This window comes from Cervus elaphus, chromosome 17, assembly GCF_910594005.1.
Source record: "Cervus elaphus chromosome 17, mCerEla1.1, whole genome shotgun sequence".
Lineage (NCBI taxonomy): Eukaryota > Metazoa > Chordata > Mammalia > Artiodactyla > Cervidae > Cervus > Cervus elaphus.
In genome coordinates, this window is record NC_057831.1 from 42255913 (window position 1) to 42275242 (window position 19330).

The 19330-nt window shown below is 41.9% G+C and overlaps 1 protein-coding gene across 3 annotated transcripts in view; it reads right to left on the reverse strand.

The window, feature by feature from the left end:
- Positions 1-226: 226 nt before the first annotated feature.
- Positions 227-19330, reverse strand: part of ADGRA3 (adhesion G protein-coupled receptor A3) — a 124400-nt gene continuing 105296 nt past the window's right edge. For all 3 annotated transcript variants that reach the window (XM_043870819.1, XM_043870818.1, XM_043870821.1), the window contains exons 15-19: positions 16407-16531; positions 15236-15359; positions 6054-6199; positions 1938-2033; positions 227-1799 (exon numbers count right to left, since the gene is read on the reverse strand). In XM_043870819.1, coding sequence (XP_043726754.1) covers positions 557-1799; positions 1938-2033; positions 6054-6199; positions 15236-15359; positions 16407-16531 — 1734 coding nt within the window. In that variant the 3' untranslated portion in view covers positions 227-556. The remainder of the gene's footprint in view (positions 1800-1937; positions 2034-6053; positions 6200-15235; positions 15360-16406; positions 16532-19330) is intronic.

The following is a 19330-nucleotide window of genomic DNA, read 5'->3' on the forward strand; positions in this document are numbered from 1 at the left end:
AAAATTGATTAAAAAAAAAAACTTACAGTACTCAAAATAGTATTTACAAAATACATCACTCCAGAAGCCGTTTGATTCACATGCCATCATCAGTGAAGCTAATCATGTAAAAAATCTGATAACTGATTTATGTATAATTCTGGCTAAACCATCCCAATGCACAAACTTCATTAAATTAGAACTAAATGCTTCTGGGACTGTAAAATGTAAAAATTTAAGACTGACACAATGACAAACACCTATTTATTATATTAAATACAAGCCTGAAACATTAAGTAGATATTACAGATTTCAAGAAAATTACACTTCAGATTCCCAAAATGTCTTGCTGGTGCTTTGACAACTGAAACATTGTTTTAGAGGCTTTTTCCAAAATTCATAAAAAAGCAACACTTGGGGGATATAAAATACACAAAATCCAAAACTTAAAAGTTTATTCAAAATTCTTTTGAATCCCTAAGGTGGCTGTAAACAGTCTGCTTTTACACGTTCATAGCTTAAAGGAATGTGACTATCACAGTTTATATGGATTTCTTACCCAGGAAGCCCACCAAGTCTACACAGTAGTTTCGTGTTTCCACAACCCAGTCCTCACATTGCCAGTGCTATCCGTACCCAGCAAGGGGCCCTCCTGCCCACTGCTTTTGATTGGTCCGTTCTGAATAGCCAAGTTCAGGCCATAAGACTTCTGCTGACTTTCAAGTTCAACTACAGTGGGCTTCCTTATCGCATCTTTTTTACTACTAGTTGAAATAGGCTTTTCAAAATTCCTGCTGCTTTTGGGAAGCGTGCTACAGGCATCACTGCTATCTTGCTGGGGGGGGTTGTACTGTCTCTCTCTGTAGGCTAAGTACGCCCTCCGACTCCGAGAGTGTCCTTCATTACTGCCCAGCCGACTTTTCGGCAGGCCGTTCTGCACACTGCCTTCCACGCTCGTGGGGACGTCGTAGGCATACTCTCTGAGGACCGTGAGTCTGCTGGCCCGGTGCCCTTTACTTCTGTTTTTATGATGGCGGCTCGGGTGCACATTTGTTCGAAATGGAACTTCTAAAGGCGCCACGTGCATTTTAATGTCATTGTCCATTGAATGTTCTGTCAGACTATTGTCGAGCTGAGGCGTGGCATTCAAAGGTAGGGAATTGGTGTGGCACTGGGCCGCGGCAGCCTGTAAGTTGGTTAATTTGCAGCCCTGGGAGGAGTTTTTGAAGCTCGAAGCGCTCTTGTTTGTGCATGAAGACTCTGCGCTGCTGTTGGTGCACTTGGGCGCCTCCCCGCTCGGCCCGCTGGAGCTGGGGGGCTGCACATTGACCTGGACTGAATAGGCGCTCCGTCCCGGGCAGCACGTCATGATCCACGCCAGCCGGACGTCCTCCCTGTTGACACAGTGGTGAACCACGATGAACGCGCTGAGGCTCAAACACGTGGCTCCAAAAAAGAAGCTAAAAACCAAGTCCAAAGGGTAATACAAAGAAACAGCCAAGGCCCCAGACATCCACAGGGCGACATACAAGAGCAAGGTGAGGCTGGCCCCCAGAAGCTGGGCGTGGAAAGTGTGTTCATTCTCCAGGGCTGATGTGGAAATCAGGGACAGAGACATGGAGTCCTGATGATTGACTTCGCCGTTCTCATTGGCTGCCAGCCGCTGCTGCTCCTCGGCAGGCTCCTTCAGCTCATATTTGCGCTCAGGGTGTCTTTTCAACTGAATAAATATGCTGAGAAAGTACATACAGTTTACGAAAGTGATGAAGCTGGCGGGCCCATAGAAGGCTCCCAAGGAGGGTTCCCACGCCATCCAGCAACTAGGAAAGAAAATGGAGAACCAGCTCAGATGCTCCACGTGTCAAGAAACTGTTTAAGTTGCAGTAAGCGTTAGTGCCTGGGAAACAGTTCAAGGGGAAGCAACCAACTCAGGTACAAAGAGAACACTGAATACTCACTAGGGCGCGTTTGGCCGACTGCCGTAATTCTTGATGTTTGCTGCTGCAGTGATGCCACAAACTATGATGGGTATACCACCGCCGATCAGGTAGAACCTAGTAGGGGCAACGATGGAAAGAACAGCTCGTCAATCTAATTTGTTTAGGTATACACACTGTAGGATCTCATTTCTGCAGAAGTTGTTCCTTAAAGATTAATCACTACTTCAATAATTCAGGAGAGGTTAACATTTGCAGGCTCCTTTGTTAACAGTAACTTTTTTTTTTTAAGTTTGTATTTATTCTTGATTTCTTTAGTTTAAAAAAGCGGGAGATCTACCAAGTTTGAGTCGAAGCAAAGCTGATCAGCTTCTGCCACCCTGTGGGCAGGCGACGCAACACCCAGTTCCTGCAGGTAGGGCTTTAATTTATACTTGTTTCTTTTAGATTCAGCCAGTGGAGCAGAAAGTTTGTCCACTGCAAAATGGACTTGAAGATCCCACTGTGCCACTGTTCACACTAAAAATGTAACAATGTCGTTTATTCATCAATGCCCGGCTAGACCTGCATATTAATGCTTAGTAGGACCTGCTAGATCTAATGTCCTGCTGCTGTGTATGCTTATCCTCAGTCAGCTGAAATGGGGGTAAGGAAGGTACCTGGATCCCAGCTGCCCACAGCGCTTGGGCCCTTCCTCACCAGCTGCCCACAGACCAGCTGGGAGGAGCTGAGAGAGACAGAGTGTTGGCTGGTCCTCTGAAGAACAACTTTTGGGTCAGAGGGGAGCAGCTTCTCTGAGTTCTCTGAAAAGATCCTAGGGAACTTCCTGGCCTGGCGAGCTGCCCCTGGGTACAGCCAGTCTTAACTCTGCATTTGCCAGATTCAGAGACACAGTCCACATGCTGAATTGGCTGGATAAAGGACGATGTCCACAACGTATTTTTCCATATGTTTTCTTCTTAATCATGCTTACGGGTACTAAAAATCTTCAATATGATATTACTGCTGAAAAAGACAGCTAATTATTCCCATAAAATGATAGTCATGTCTTTTATTCCACAGATTAGAGGAAGGCCAACATTTGTGACCCTGCCGTTCTTCCTGTTGAACTAATTCATAGCTGCTTCTGACCTGACGAAGAAGCATCAGTTCACCCACATTTGTCTCGCGTTCCACAGTACTCTCTGCCACTCCTTCCCCACCTCCATTCCAGGACTGCCTGCTACCAACTCATCCTTATTTTAAAGCTTTAAATCTACTTCCCCACTGCTTCTTCCTTCCAGCCTGTATGTATGTTCACGTTTTCTCCATCTTCTAAAACTTTCCTTCAACTACCAACTTCTTTCTTGCTCCCTTTGGTGACAAACACCTGGAAACAATAGCACCAACATGTATGTGCCTCCCCTTTATTGTGAGATGACGCTGCATCCAACCTACCGTGCTACTGAAACTGCCCTCTCTGGGGCCAGCAGGCTCAAGACAAGTCCCTGCCCATCCTCCACGCAGCCCGGATGCTGAGTTTCCTTAAGTTTCAGAGCCTGGGGAAGGAGGGCGGCCTACACGGTAAACCTGACCGTCTAAAGCAAAGGGCGTACCTGCCGGCCATGGGGGACTGCACAGGCTTTGGAGCTGAGGCTGCCTTTTACTAAAGCCTTTGTGCTTTTAATCACCTAACAGAAAGGAAACCCAACAGAAACGAACAGCTGCATGAGGACGGGGTTCTTCCTGTCTCTTAGCCAAACACTATCCCCCTCAGGCCCTTTAACACCACGGACAGGGGTATCAAATCGCATCCAAGACTCTGGCTGTGGCCGAGCACTCCTGCTGTCCCCTGCTGCTCACTGAACCACTCTCCCCTCAATCTTCACTGTTCTCTTTGGTTCTTCCCTTTATCTGCTATGGCCTATCTACTCAACATTGATATGCCCAGGGATCATTCTTAACTGACTTCTCCCTGGGAGAGCTCATTCCTTATCACTGCTTCAGTGAACACATGTGAACACATCTCCTGTCCCGTCCAAAGGGCACATGCTGTGTCCTCTCTGCTGAGCACCAGACTCCCAAAATGTAAACTTTCCTTGAGAAAGTATGGGTGAGCCCACTTCCCCTGTGCATACCCTCCCTGGGTCCCCCCACCCACTTTTCCTCTGTGACTTTCTCAGTTGACGGATGCACCATCTGCAGAAGGACCCTAGCGAACTGGAGCATACAACCTGCAAGCCACCTTCAAATTCCCGTACAGAGTTCCCAGATGCAGCCAGTCAACACTCCTAGAGAAACTGCCCCAAGTTTCTGAACACATGTCCTCTCTAACGTCCACGACACTGTGCTGGTTGTTCAGTCACTCAGTCGTGTCCGACTCTTGGGGACCCCATGGACTGCAGCACGCCAGGCTTCCCTGTCCTTTACCATTTCCCAGAGCTTGCTCAAAATCATGTCCACCCAGTCGGTGATGCCATCCAACCATCTCGTCCTCTGTCATCCCCTTCTCCACTTGCCTTCAATCTTTCCGAGCATCAGGGTCTTTCTAATGAGTCCGTTCTTCACATCAGGTGGCCAAAGTATTGGGAGCTTCAGCTTCAGCATCAGTCCTTCCAATGAATGTTCACAACTGATTTCCTTTAGGATGGACTGGATCTTCTTGCAGTCAAAGGGATTCTCAAAAGTCTTCTCCAACACCACAGTTCAAAAGCATCAATTCTTTCTCACTCAGCCTTCTTTATGGTCTAACTCTCACATGTGTACATGACTACTGGAAAACACATAGCTTTGACTACACAGACCTTTGTTGGCAAAACCTCTGCTTTTTAATATGCCATCTAGGTTTGTCATAGCTTTTCATCCAAGGAGCAAGCATCTTTAATTTCATGTCTGCAGTCACCAGCTGCAGTGATTTTGGAGCCCAAGAAAATAAAGTCTGCCACTGTTTCCACTGTTTCCCCATCTATTTGCCATGAAGTGATGGGACTAGATGCCATGATCTTAGTTTTCTGAATGTTGAGTTTTAAGCCAGCTTTTTCACTCTCCTTTTTCACCTTCATCAAGAGGCTCTTTAGTTCTTCATTTCCTGCCATAAAGGTGGTGTCATCTGTATACCTGAGGTTATTGATATTTCTCCTGGCAATCAAGATTGTGCTTCATCCAGCCTGGCATTTCACATGATGTACTCTGCATATAAGTTAAATAAGCAGGGTGACAATACACAGCCTTGAAGTACTTCTTTCCCAATTTTGAAATGAGTAGAAGACCCTAAGCAGTACTCATGGGGCTCTCCTAATGACCTCAGAGGAGTTATCTGTAGATGCCTCCTGCCTTCGGGCATTCTAATGCATAGCCCACAGTTTAACCTGGCCCTCTAAAGCCGGACACTCAGCTTTCCCTCTGAATCATGCTACTCTACACCATAAAGCCTAGGCTCCAGCCACAGTCAAACCGCACTTCTCAGATCTGTTCAGCTTGCCATATGATCCTGAATCTAAAGTGCCACCTCTGCCCTTTATGTGGTAGTCAGGCAATTCTTAATAGCCCCCCACTCTCCCTGACCCCTCAGAATTCCAGTTCTTTTTTGGCGCTTTCAGAGAATGTACTTCCACTCCAGCTCTTACACAGTTGCAGCAGTTCTTCTCACACCTGTCTCCTCTCAAACTGTAAAGATCTCAAGGACAGGTCTTCTACCCATTGACTTCTACTCATCCAGAATAATAACTCATTGACAACTGATTTAAATTATGATATTAGGAACGGCACGACACCAAAACTGCTTTTTCTTTCATGGAGAATAACACTGACACGTACTTGAGAAGATTGAAATCTACTACATGACCTCAAGGAAATAAAAACAACGAATATTTTCAGAGTCTATTCCACGGCCAGTGCCGTCCATCTGAAGTGCTTTACACGTTAAGTCACTTATGCCCCACAACAACTCTAAAGAGAATCACTGTCGCCTTCTAGATGAGACAGAAAGACAAGAGAGGACACAGACCTTCACAAAGAACTCCCAGCTGCAAGGCTGCTTACAAGTCTACTCTTTCTCGTTCCAAAGCTCACTCAGCAATTTTTTGTTATGACCATACTTCATTTAATTTAATATGTGTGGACATTTAACAGAAGATAGTACACGAAGATATTAGATACCTGAGCATTGGCCTTGGTGGAGGTGGCAGCTCATCAGGGTCCTGGCATCTTTTAGCTTTTTTAGTGACTTGTTTGTAGATGTTCCGAGCTGTCACTCCCACCCATAGTACTGTAGCAAGAGTGGAATAATGAAGAATTATTCCAACCTAGAGAGAAGATTGAAGAATACATGAACTAAAATTTAAAAAAAAAAAAAAAATTCCCCTTAACAATCAAAATACAATAATTGCCAGTAAGCTTCCTCAAAAAGACTGGTAAGTTACTTTGAATATATGGCTTGAAAACTGTATGAAGGTATATTCTAAGGATCCATTCCTTTGCCTGCTAATGAACAAAAAAAGCACTCTGAGAGACGTATAATAGAGGACTGAATCTATAGTTGAATATAGGAGGCCCATGGACTACAACTTATAGCTAAGATGATACTAAACATGCCATAGAATTCATTCCTGGACAACAGTAAACCAAAGCCATGTTTCCCATAGATGCTATGTTATAAATTAGAGGTGAGTTCCTAAAGTCTGTTTTAAGGAGGAATGAAGACGTCAAGGGTAAGTGAGAGTGAAAGTGAAAGTTGCTCAGTCGTGTCCGACTCTTTGCGACCCATGGACTATACAGTCCACGGAATTCTCTAGGCCAGAATACTGGAGTGGGTAGCCTTTCCCTTCTCCAGGGGATCTTCCCAACCCAGGGATTGAACCCAGGTCTCCCGCACTGCAGGTGGATTCTTTACCAGCTGAGCCACAAGGGAAGCCCAAGAATACTGGAGTGGGTAGCCTATCCCTTCTCCAGCAGATCTTTCCGACCCAGGAATCAAATCGGGGTCTCCTGCATTGCAGGCGGATTCTTTACCAACTGAGCTATCAGGCGGACATCAAGGATAACCGGAGGGCAAAAGTCACAGCACACAGAGAATAAACTTTGGAGTCACAGACCTGAATAGTTCTAATTCAGAGCTTTTATGTACCAAACTGGATGGCAAGTGAGCAGTGTAACAGATTGGTGATTATTTGAAATGAGTGAGCTCTGGAGTTAACAATTTTGCCTGGTTTTAAAACCAGAATCTACCCCTTGTGACACCTTAGCAAACTCGCAGAATATCTCAAGCACTGTTCTCATTTGTAAACTGAGGATAATATTATAGTACCATAAGGCTTTAAATAGGACACCCTATATGAAGCATTTAGCACTTAATCTGGTACATAATATGTGATTAAAAATACAGCAATATTTTTATTATTATTAGGATTATGGTTTTAAGAAAATAACGTCAACATTCTTGAAATGAATGTTCCTCATTTGAATAGTAGAAAGACTATCCATAAGCATCCCTAGGGGTTTTTGTAGGGACTGAAAGGGCACAATATCTGGGACATAATAAGTACTGGAAAGACGATGGAGAACTGCAATACAGGTAAATGATGACACTGAGTTCCCTCCCAGGGGGATGACGGGGGGCATGTTTACCTTGTGAACTGTGTCTGAAGCAACAGCAGTTAAAGATAAAATTCTACATAAAGATAAATATGGGGTAAGAGGGGTTTAAAATCTACTTTAAGAAAAATAAATGTATGGGTCATTGGAGCAGCAAGGACATAATTCAATTTTCTTATCTAATTCTATCTTTTGATCCTTTCTTCTTACACAATGATTACAGGTAAAATTCTATTAACGAAAATTTTCAAGGAAAAAAAAAAAAACTTTAATTCAAAAAGGATAACTCTCCAATCTCAAGAAAATCAAATTGATCGACATCATCAATCCTAGGTAAGTAACAGAAGCATCTAGACTGCTGTCTAAGGTTCATGTTAATAAGACATGAACCTCAAACTTGGGGACATGGAAGTACACAGATTATTTTGCAGGGCAAAAACTAGGGTGGTCACTTGTCCAGGGAAGTCACTGTCCTCTCAATGACTGAAAGGGTTAGAGGGTGATCCAGCCTGGCCGAACCAGAGGGTCAAAGTATCTTCATCTTTAAACAATTTTTTTTTAATTTAATTTTTATTTATTTATATTTTGGTAGTGCTGTGCAACACAGGGGATCTTAGTTTCCCAGTCAGTGACCGAACCTACGTCCCTGCAATGGAAACATGGATTCTTAACCACTGGATCACCGGGCAGGTCCCCACAGTATCTTCTTCTTAAGCAGAAAACTTGCTCCGTGGTTCCTATTAGTTTTATTCACTGCACTATAAAAGCAAAGCTTACAGATGTAAGTGGAACAAAAAGCATAAAATAACTCTCTGAGCTATCTGGAGTCACATCAAATGTTGTAAATAAAAATAGTATAATTGGATTTGGTGCATAAAAACCAAAACATTCAAAACCAATCAATGATATTGATTCAAAATGGTATCCTCTACTGTTTCTACAGTTTTCTCTGATGTAGAAGTCAAAAGAATGAGACAAGGTTGTAAATAAGCTTCAAAACAGAAGTTAAAAATATTTTCAACACAGGAGGTGCAAGATGGAGAATTTTCTTGTTTTGGATCTAAGAGGTGAAACTCAACCTTTAGATTTTGAAGTGTTTCCTATGGCATTTCAAAATTTGCAGAGAAGTGTTCATACTTTAAAAATACTAAAGCCTTCCAGTTAAACAATTATTACCAATAGTGAAATTTTAGGGGTCTGACAGCACCTGGTAGTAGTCACATAAGCAAATCACCAAATGTTCCATAAGACGGAATAAAGGAGGCACTGAGATCTAGTCTAGCAGCAATGGTGTTCCTATCTTTTGGAAGGAGTTCCTTCCTATTTTGGGATTCCCAGGTGGCTCAGCAGTAAAGAATTCACCTGCCAATGCAGGAGATGCAAGTTTGATCCCTAGGTTGGGAAGATCTCCTGGAGAAGGGAATGGCAACCCACTCCAGCATTCTTGGCTGAACAATCCCATGGACAGAGGAGCCTGGTAGGCTACAGTCCATGGGGTCACAAAGAGTTGGATGCAACTGAGCACACATACATGCTTCCTATTTTATTCTCCATCAGACACTTGGGCTATACTTGAAATACAACCTCACTGTCACAATTTCTGCCACATAAATCAGATACATGTGGAAAATTTGTAAATAGTTTGGAAATAATCTAATTTATAGGGCATATAAACGATTCATTAAATGCAACAGATGAGAACTTAAGAAAGTCACCTTACCTCAAGACATCAATTTTCAAAGCTGCAAAATGGATACAAAAAATTATCTTGAAGAGTTGGACTTTATATGTTACCTAACCATAAACATTCACATATCAGAGACCAGACATTTTAACAGATGGGTTTTTAACCACCAACAAAACCTACAACAGTGCAGCATACACAGCAAGTGTGCAAAAAAGTCATCTTTAATACTCACAGTCTGATATGAATATATATAAAAATTAAGAGCATCCACTACTGAATGCCTGAAATGTACGCCAAAATGTATTGGACAATTTTGTATGTGCTCCAATTTTATCCTCTTAGGGTCACCATCTGTTTAGTGCTACAGACAAGGAGATGGAGGCTAAAAGAAGTTAAATCATCCTCCAAAGGTCACATGGTCAGTGGTGGGGCAGCAACTCAAACCCAAAGCCTGCGACTCTTCTATTACATCATCCTGGTCCTCAATAACAAGAAGGCAGTGTTAAGGGTGGGGATTGGCAAGGAATACTCAGAGAGACTGTCATTTGAATCAGGGCTCTGCCACCCAAAGGCCCTAGACTTGGGGCAAGTTATTTCAATTCTCTAAGACTCAATTTCTGTACTAATAAAATATGAGTAAGAACTACTTCCTAGGGTTAATGGGAAAGTTAGGATAACACACTTGCAGTAGCTGGCAAGTAGAAAGCTCTTAACATCCATGGATTGAATCTTTCCCTGTGTATCCTATGTGCCCCTGCAGCAGTCCTCTGGACAACAGAGAGCAGAAGACACCTGAGAAGGTCAGCTGGCACGATAGTTAACAGATGAAATCATGGAGTGGTAGAGCAACACAGTATCCTGAATATTTGCAGCCAAATCCTTTCACTGCTTAGCTAGGAAACCAAGGACCAGAAAACTAACGATCACACAGTTAATCTGGCAGTACATCCTGACCCAGAACCCGGATCTCTTCCAAACCCTGTTGAGTCAACAGCCTCTTCTACGCTATCACTCAACTTCTTAGGTCCCCTTTGGCTCCTTTTGCAAAAGAAAGTTCAAGGCTACAGCATGCACCCCTGGCACCACCCAGAAAGGATGACATAAGAACCAGAGTGGGAAGTGTCTGGCTGGTGGGGCCATTAATAACCTCAGCCAATTACTTCAGGGAAGAAACTGCATTTAGAACCTATAGACACCACTCATAAAATACATGAGCTCTAAAAGGGAGATATGCCAAAGATGACACTGATCATGTGCACATATGAAATGCATGTAGAAGATGTACGCTTCAGGGTTCAGTTTTAGAGATGGAAGATGAGCCCACCCCATTATTTTGCAGAAGAAACATGAAGCCCCTACTAGGTTAAGAGGCTTCCCAGGTGTCTAAGTAGGTAAAGAATCTGCCTGAAATGCAGGAGACCCAGGTTTGATCTCTGGGTTGGGAAGACCCCCTGGAGAAGGAAATGGTAACCCATTCCAGCATTTTTGCCTGGGAAATCCTGTGGACAGAGGAGACTGGCATCACAAACACCCAGACACAACTGAATGAACAAGCCACCACCTCTAGGTTTGCTCATGACGAACATGAGTTTGAGCAAGTTCTGGGAGTTGGTGATGGACAGGGAAGCCTGGCACGCTGCAGTCCATGGGTCGCAAAGAGTCGGACAGGACTGAGCAACTGAACTGAACCGAGGTTAAGAGACGAGTCACACAGGCCATTCTGGCAGACACAGCTGGCTACTAACTGAATAAGGATTAGAAAAATAAAGTGAAGCAAGCCATCTCCGAGTCAGAAATAATAAGAATGATGCTATGTCTTTCACAGAGGAAGAACACTGTAAAAAAAAAAAAACAGAAGAAAACAACATATGAAAACATCTAGAAGTCTGCCCACCCCACATTTTTCAGGTAATTCTTTACCTAATAGACATTCATTCTTGAGGCCCTGAAAACTCAGTGTACTTTCCTATCCTTTTCATTCTAGAAAAGGTATAAAATACCATTCAGGATGATGAAAGGCAGTCATTTCTACCATGGCCTCTTTCTGTTCATTTCCTTAGTGAAATAAATTTATGTGTCTACTTCCAGAAATCAATGAGTATTTTTAGACAGAATTGAGACTATTACCACCATTGTGTGTTGAGTACACTAATAGTCTATGTTCAAAACAACTCCAGGGTTGAATGAGTTCTACTATTTGCAAACAGAGGCCTTTTTTGTTCATCTACCCAGTCAGTATCTGCTGAGCACCTACTACTCGTCAGGTCTTATACTGATTCTTGGATGAACAGTGGTGAATTGAATTGGTATAATCCCCGTCCCTGTAGAGCTCCGAGTCCAGGGACAACAAATAGGTAAATGCCAGTCAATTACAAAGTTTTGCAGGCACTATGGAATGTTAATCAGCAGCAGAGGATAATGAGGGGAAGAGGTGGAGCGACTGCACCTCTAAAACAGTAAACTGAGACCTACAAAGAAACTGGCAGTCACCCAGGTGAAGAAGGCAGAAAATACTAAGAGAAGCACTATCTTTTGTACACGTATTAAGTTGATTTGGGATCCATTACCTAACTTCTCGTAGGCTTCAAACAAATTTGATTACAGATGTATCGTAATGGCCCTAATACAGGGGAATATTCTGCACAGCTAAGAGATAATTATACCAATAACAGTCGTAGTTATAGCTTACATTTACTGAGCACTTACTGTATACCTGCTACTCTGGAGTCATTTAATTCTCTCAACAATTCTTATATATACACGTACATATTTGAAACTGCTTTACATGAAGAAAATATTGGATTCATCAACAGCCGTAGGTTAATGACACATTCTAATGACTGAGCCAAGCACGCAAGCGTGGCCTGCCTTTATTTAGTTACTTAAATAGTTGTTATTAATAATTAGTGGCTACGAATCTATCAATAAGACAAAAGGTAAGATCTTGACAAAAGCCTCTATCAGCACGTAAGAAGCCCTTCACCCAAGGTAATCATCACCATCTATCCTATGTTTATCATCCCTTTGCCTGCTTTCTTATACAGTTTTACCGCACCCACATATTTTCATTAAAAGTATGCTGTTTCATTTTAGTTATGTTTAACTTTATAAAGAAAGATATCAGGGTGAATGTAATTTATGGGCCTTAATTTTTTTCACTTATATTCCTGAGACTGACTCGCACTGCTATGCCTTGTTGTAATTCATTAATTTTGACTCTTGCATAATATCACCATTTATTCATTCACTCTCTCGGTGATGGGCACTTGGGTGGCTTCCAGGTTTCTGCTACCGTGTAGAGTGCTGCTATGAATATTCACAGGCACTCACCCTAAGCCCTGGAGTGGGACTGTGTGAATGTTTACCTGTAGAAGGTAAAGCCTCCCAGAGTCATCCGCTTATATTCCTACCCAGTATGTATAAAATATGTGGATCCACATGTTCTTCCATACGTGGCCCTGCTGGGCTTAATTTTTGCTGGCAGAAAAGGCATAATATGATAGCGATCTGAACTTGCATCTCCGTGACCACCAATGCCATGTACCCTGGCCCTCCGTCTACTCTGTTATGAAATGCCTGTCACTCTCACGACTTCTCTACCTGGGCTGTTTGTGGCAGTCTCACTGATTAGTTTTTAATATATTTATGTATTTTTTTAAATTCTAATGCTCCGTCAGTGGTTATGTATTGAGAATTTGTGCTGTGATGTGCTTAGTCGCTCAGCCGTGTCTGACTCTTTGTGACCCCATGAACCACACAGTCCATGGAATTCTCCAGGCCAGAATACTGGAGTGGGTAGCCTTTCCCTTCTCCAGGGGATCTTCCCAACCCGGGGATTGAACCCAGGTCTCCGGCACTGCAGGCAGAGTCTTCACCATCTGAGCCACCAGGAAAGCCCATATGTACTGAGACTAGTGTCTTCTGATGTGGAACTTGTCTTTTCCTTTTCCTTAGGAATCTTCACTTTTTTAAGAAAAAGATATTATTTTTAATTTAGTCAAGAGTACATCCTTTCTTTTCTAGTCATATTTAAGAAATCCCTCCTTATCCCAAGGATTATGATATTTTCTAATAGAAATTTTAACACTTTCGTTTGGACTTGTAATATTTAATCTACCCAAAGCTGACTTTTTTAACGTGGTATGAAGTACAGATCCACTTTAATCTTTCTTCCACATGGATTTTCCCCAGCTCCCTTAACTGGACAGTGGTCTGTCTTTACCTAGCCATGAGACACGTAACATCTGTCTCAAACCAAAGCTCTGCATGCGTCTGCTTCCACGGCTGCTACTCCACTGTGTTGGTCAATTTATCTATCCCTACTCTACTCCACAGTTTTAATTCCAACAGACTCAACAGTTTGGTGATAAGAAGACTTCCTAATCTACTATTTTTCAGAAGTGTCCTAACTATCATTGGTCCTTCTTTACTTTCATATAAATTTAAGGACCATTTTATTGAGTTTCATGAAAAATTCTCTTATCTACAGATTAATTTAGGAGGAACTGCTACCTCTCTGACTTTAACTTTTCCTATCCTTGGGCCTAGAGTATTTTTCCATTTATTTAGGTGTTCTTTAATGTGCATTGAAATTTTACCTGCAAATCTTAAATATCTTTTATCATTTCTAAGTACTTGATATTTTTTGATATTACATAAATGTTACCTTCTCATTAATTACGTTTTCTCTTGGTTACATTTCTGCATACTAGAAGCACATTTCTGTATATTAAACTACATTAAAAAAAAATACATACATTGGAAACTAAGTTTTCCTATTTTTCTAATAATTTATCTGTAAATTACTTTAGCTTTTCTAATGTAAATAGTCACATCATTTGACAACAACTCAATTATTATTCCCAACTTACAGGTGAGAAAATTGAGACACTGAAATATTAAATATTGATATCAGGATCAAATTGCAGTCCTATGTTCACGGCAGTATTACAACATTCAAGAGCTGGAAACAATCTAAATGTCTACTGATAGATGAATGGATAAAAAAAATGTGGTGTATATATACAATTACATATGTATTCAGTCTTAAAAAGCAAGAAATCCTGTCACATCCCACACCATGAATGAACCTTGAGGATATTATGTTAAATGAAATAAGTTAATCATGGAAGGAAAAGTACTGCATGATTTCACTTATATAAGGTATTTATGAAGTCAAGCTCACAAAGACAGAAAGTAGATGGTGGGGCCAGGAGGTGAGGGGAAGGGATACAGGAGGTAGCCGTTTCGTGGGTCTAGTTTCAGCCACATAAGATGTGTAAGTTCGAAAGATCTGTACGTCCTTAGAGTTAATCATCATACAACACACTTAGAAACTGGTTAAGAGGGTAGATCTCATTATCTGCGATTAAAAAAAGTTAAACAAACTGCCCATAAAAACACTGGAAAAAGCAGAATTGACATCCAAATCCAGGTAGTCTGCACTCTGAATTTCTATGTGAGACTGTTTGCTATGATACATATAGAAAATAAGATGCAAATAAATATAATTTTATGTATTTCCTACTCATATATTAAGAAGTTTTGCTTTTTATACTTAAACTATAAGAATACTGTTTATTAATGCTACATATGTAATCATTTACTTGAAAATAAGAGTTGAAGATTTTTAAATTCTTCGTATTTACCACACCTAGGAAGTTTCTTGTTTTTATATCTTACAGTTAAAATTTTTATAATTCCTATTTCCATAAATAGATAGAATAATTTTTAAAATCCTGTCAGAAAATGTTACTTCTTTCAGCTATATCAGAATTTTACAAATTTTTAAAATTCAATGTTTGTCATTATAACAGATATAACAAGTAGCACAAAATTCCCAAAGATAAAAAGACAAGCTCCATAAGTCATATATGCAGTTGTGAAATGATAATTCAGAACCTGAAGTATACTGCTGAATTATTTAAGTAACATTCAGGTTAACTTTAATTAGCTAAAGAAAAAAAGCTTTAAAGAAACAATTTCCCTTTACAGTTAATGAAACATATGAAATTACTTTTTAATACCAGTTTATATTTTTTTATTTTAGTTTTTCACTTACTGCTTGGCAGACGCTGGCATTTCTAGTTTGACTTATTCCTCCCACAAAGACCACACAGGTCAGAAAAATATGAAAGCACAAATTCACAAGCATGTGCCAGCCTTTGAGACTGATTCTAATCAAACTGTTAAAAGAAAAGGGAAAAAATTAACACTCAGGTTAACATACTTGAAGCTGGACATCTCCAAGTTAACATACCTAATTCATACAAAGCCAAATGTAAATGTGTAAACATTTTATTAAAACATACTATCACACACACACACACGGGTTTTGAGAAATCCCTCAACACAATACAGTTTCTTAACATTTAACTTTATACACTAAAAAAGACAAGTTAAATGGAACTACTACATCCACTAAAGGCTACACAAATTCTCCATAATAAGAAATATGTCCACTTTTGTTAGTTATGATGTCTTATGACAGATGGATTACTTGTTTTGCTTCCCAGAAATTTCTGCAAGATGCCAATCTCTATTTTTCCTGACCTACTAGGATAACACGGTCTAAACAACCAATGCATTTCCTCGTGGCCTTTCATAATGAAATGCTCAAGTCTTTCTTTTTTATATCAAAATCTCCTTGTTTCCTAACTAAATGTCAAGAAATGTCATATATGTCCAGCTTAAAGAGGAAAATACATTCTAGCAAAACCTCTTGAAAGTGTATTTCTGCTTAGCAAATCCTTTCAGTTCATTATATCTCACCATAAAATAAAAATTTCTGTACCTTTGCCTCTAATTAACAAAAACCATATCCCACACTTAAATGCCACAAGCTTTCTTAAATGCCATCTGTAAAAGAGACTATCACAACAGGCAAAAACTTATGAAATAGAAATAATACCACAGTCTGGTTCTGGAAGACACCTCTGCAGGTAACCAGGCTCCACTTTACCTCACCCCCATGCCCCACTCCCCAACACATACTTCCCACGTTCTTTGCCAGGTACAAACCCAGCAGGATGACTGAATGCTGCAGAAGATGAGTTTATTACCACATGCACTTATTATTTATGTCTTGACTTGCATGAAGAAGGCCTGGGGGTATTCTGAAGTAACTGCCCTTACTTTGGAAGGACAGCATGGTATTAAATTAGAATAAAATTTTATCCTAATTACATGTGAAATGATGTCCACAGGCCTCAGCAGTCAGTTTTCGTTCTTACCTGTGATGGTATATGTAACTGACGATGACCGCTAAGAGGCACAAGAGAAGAATAACAGCCGTAGTGTAGACCACGGGGTGCAGGAGATGGGCCGCCTGGGTGTAGAGCTCGGACCCCGTCAGATCCTGAAGGGAAGAACGAAAGCATTATTCTAGGAGTGCTTCTCTGGACAGAGATGTTGGGATTTCCTCAGGGACTAAAATATACCGATAAAGAGAACTCTGGCCCTTGGATCTCTTCATTGTATCCAAGGGCTATGTTTCACGCTATTTTCCTCACACATTACTATGCCCTCCTAACTTGCACTGTGTCACTACTCATGTAGTATGTATATACACATACATGCACACATACACACCCACTCTTCTTACCATGGGCCATCTGCTTTATAAATGTGAACACTGACTCTCCTTTGAGGGTAGTGGAGAGGGAAAGCAGGGATTTAGAAGGTCAACCAGAGACTACAGTCTTTTTAATGCCCTCAGCTTCCCTGGTGGTTCAGACGGTAAAGAATGCAGGAGACCCAGGTTTGATTCCTCGGTCAGGAAGATCCCCTAGAGAAGGGAATGGCAACCCACTCCAGTATTCTTGCCTGGAGAATCCCATGGACAGAGAAGGCTGGTGGGCTACAGTCCATGGGGTTGCAAAGAGTCAGAAGTGACTGAGTGACTAACACTTCATTCTCACCCAACGTATCACTCCGCACATTCACCAGCTAATAAGGTACAAGACAGCAGCAGTATCTCCAAGTCAATAAAGCCTAACCTCCCGCAGTCAAGTTCAACAAATATGAATGGGCCAGACACTGTGGAAAGGACAGGGATGTGACGCTAACCCACTAACCCATGATTTACGCTCTAGAAGAGCTGAGAAGTCAAAGAGTCCTCAGACACGCAATGAGATCACAACAATTGTTTGATCAACATAAGGGCAGGCCTGTGACTGAGAACTTAAGAGATCAAATATCAGTAATAATAAATAATAACAACAGCAGATCACTCACAGAGCATTTATCATAAACAAGGCACCATGCCAGCACCCTACACAGAATAACCCTATAAACTAGGTATATTGTTAGTCCCATTTTATAGCTTGAAAAACTGAGGCACAAAGAGGTTAATGGCTGGGAAGATCAGATCTGAAAGAGTTCGTGGCTGCCAAGGCTCTGCTTCCTAAAACAAACCAGACAGTGACTTCCTAAAATGAAAACATCATTCACCTGAAGGCTTCCTTCCTGACAAAGGCCTGGGGCAGGCTTGGAAGATGTCTCTCCCTGGGCCCCGGACACCACGCCAGACAACCAGGGCTGCAGGTTCACCAGGCCCTGTCACCAAATTCTCCTTCTAAACTGATTCTGAAAGCTACAAAATCACAGCTGGACGTGGGAAGCAGTTCACAGTGGGATGCACGTCTAGTCATGAAGTTATTAAGATAATTCTTGAAACTAAAAACACCAAGATGATGAAGACAGGAAGGAATGGGTGACAGACACAAGAGGACACTGAGGATGGCTCAACACGGAAGAAGAAGGGAAGGAAGCAGAACCTGTTCCTGGGAAGAATCAGTGGTCAACAGGGCATAATTACACACCCAGAAAGATCTATCAGAACACCTTCACAAGTCCCTCACCATTAACAAATGACTAACACAGGCCACAAAGCCTGACAAAAGTCAGAGTTAATGAGAAACTGGAGGTACAACAGGGGAAATTCCACCCCAGCCCACAGTCAGAGGAGTCACAAGCCTGCACTTCATCTACGTATTTGTTAAATGCCAACTGGGTGACCACCATGGCCAGGCACTATGCCAAGTACCGGGTATTCAGGGAAACACAGGATCCCTTGGGGGCTGACGGTCTATAAACTAAGACCTGAAAGGGAAAATACAAGACAGAAACCTACAGCCACCATTCTCAACAACCTGTCCTTGTAAGATGCCCATGGGACTAGTCTATAGAACACAGTTTCAACGCATCAATACTTGCATTCTGCTAAAAATCCAGAATGTTAGAAGAGATATTCAAAGAAGACTGGGGCAATGAGAGCCAGTTAGACACTAGCTGGAGTAGACAGATTCTCCCTCGTTTCTATGAAAAGCTTCTACTCCCATGGAGACCAAATAATTGAGGACAAACTTTCAGTGCCTAGGATGTGGTCTCTTCACTCCTTCTATGCACTGCCTGTTTTCCAGTCCTTCAGGAAATGTTCAAGAATACTCTGCCACCACTAGCTATATGATCTGGGGCAGTTACCCCACAGTAAAATGGAGACATCATAGTCATCCCATCCGGCAGGGCCTGGGGAAGGGGCAGAACTTGTGTATGCCTGCCTTCCACAGGCCTTTGTAGAGAATAGCAAAACACAGGTAGCTGGATATTATCCAGCAAAACATCAGACAAAGTGCCAGTTCAGTTCTTACATCTTATACAATATTTATGGTTAAAAACGGAGAAGGCAATGGCAACCCACTCTGGTACTCTTGCCTGGAAAATCCCATGGACGGAGGAGCCTGGTAGGCTGCAGTCCATGGAGTCGCTGTGAGTCGGACACGACTGAGTGGCTTCGCTTTCACTTTTCATTTTCATGCGCTGGAGAAGGAAATGGCAACCCACTCCAGTGTTCTTGCCTGGAGAATCCCAGGGATAGGGGAGCCTGGTGGGCTGCCGTCTATGGGGTCACACAGAGTCGGACACGACTGAAGTGACTCAGCAGCAGCAGCAGCCGCATGGTTAAAAGAATTCAGTTTTTTCAAAAGGCAATGAATGTGACATAGCACGAGCAGGAAGCTGGATGTTGACACAGAGTACCCAGACTGTTAAAACTCCAAAGTAGTCCTGGAGGAAGGAGCAAGTACTACTGACTGTTGCGTGGGGGCATTTTTGTTGTCACAACAAACAGACCTTTCCAAATGAAAGGGAACCCCTG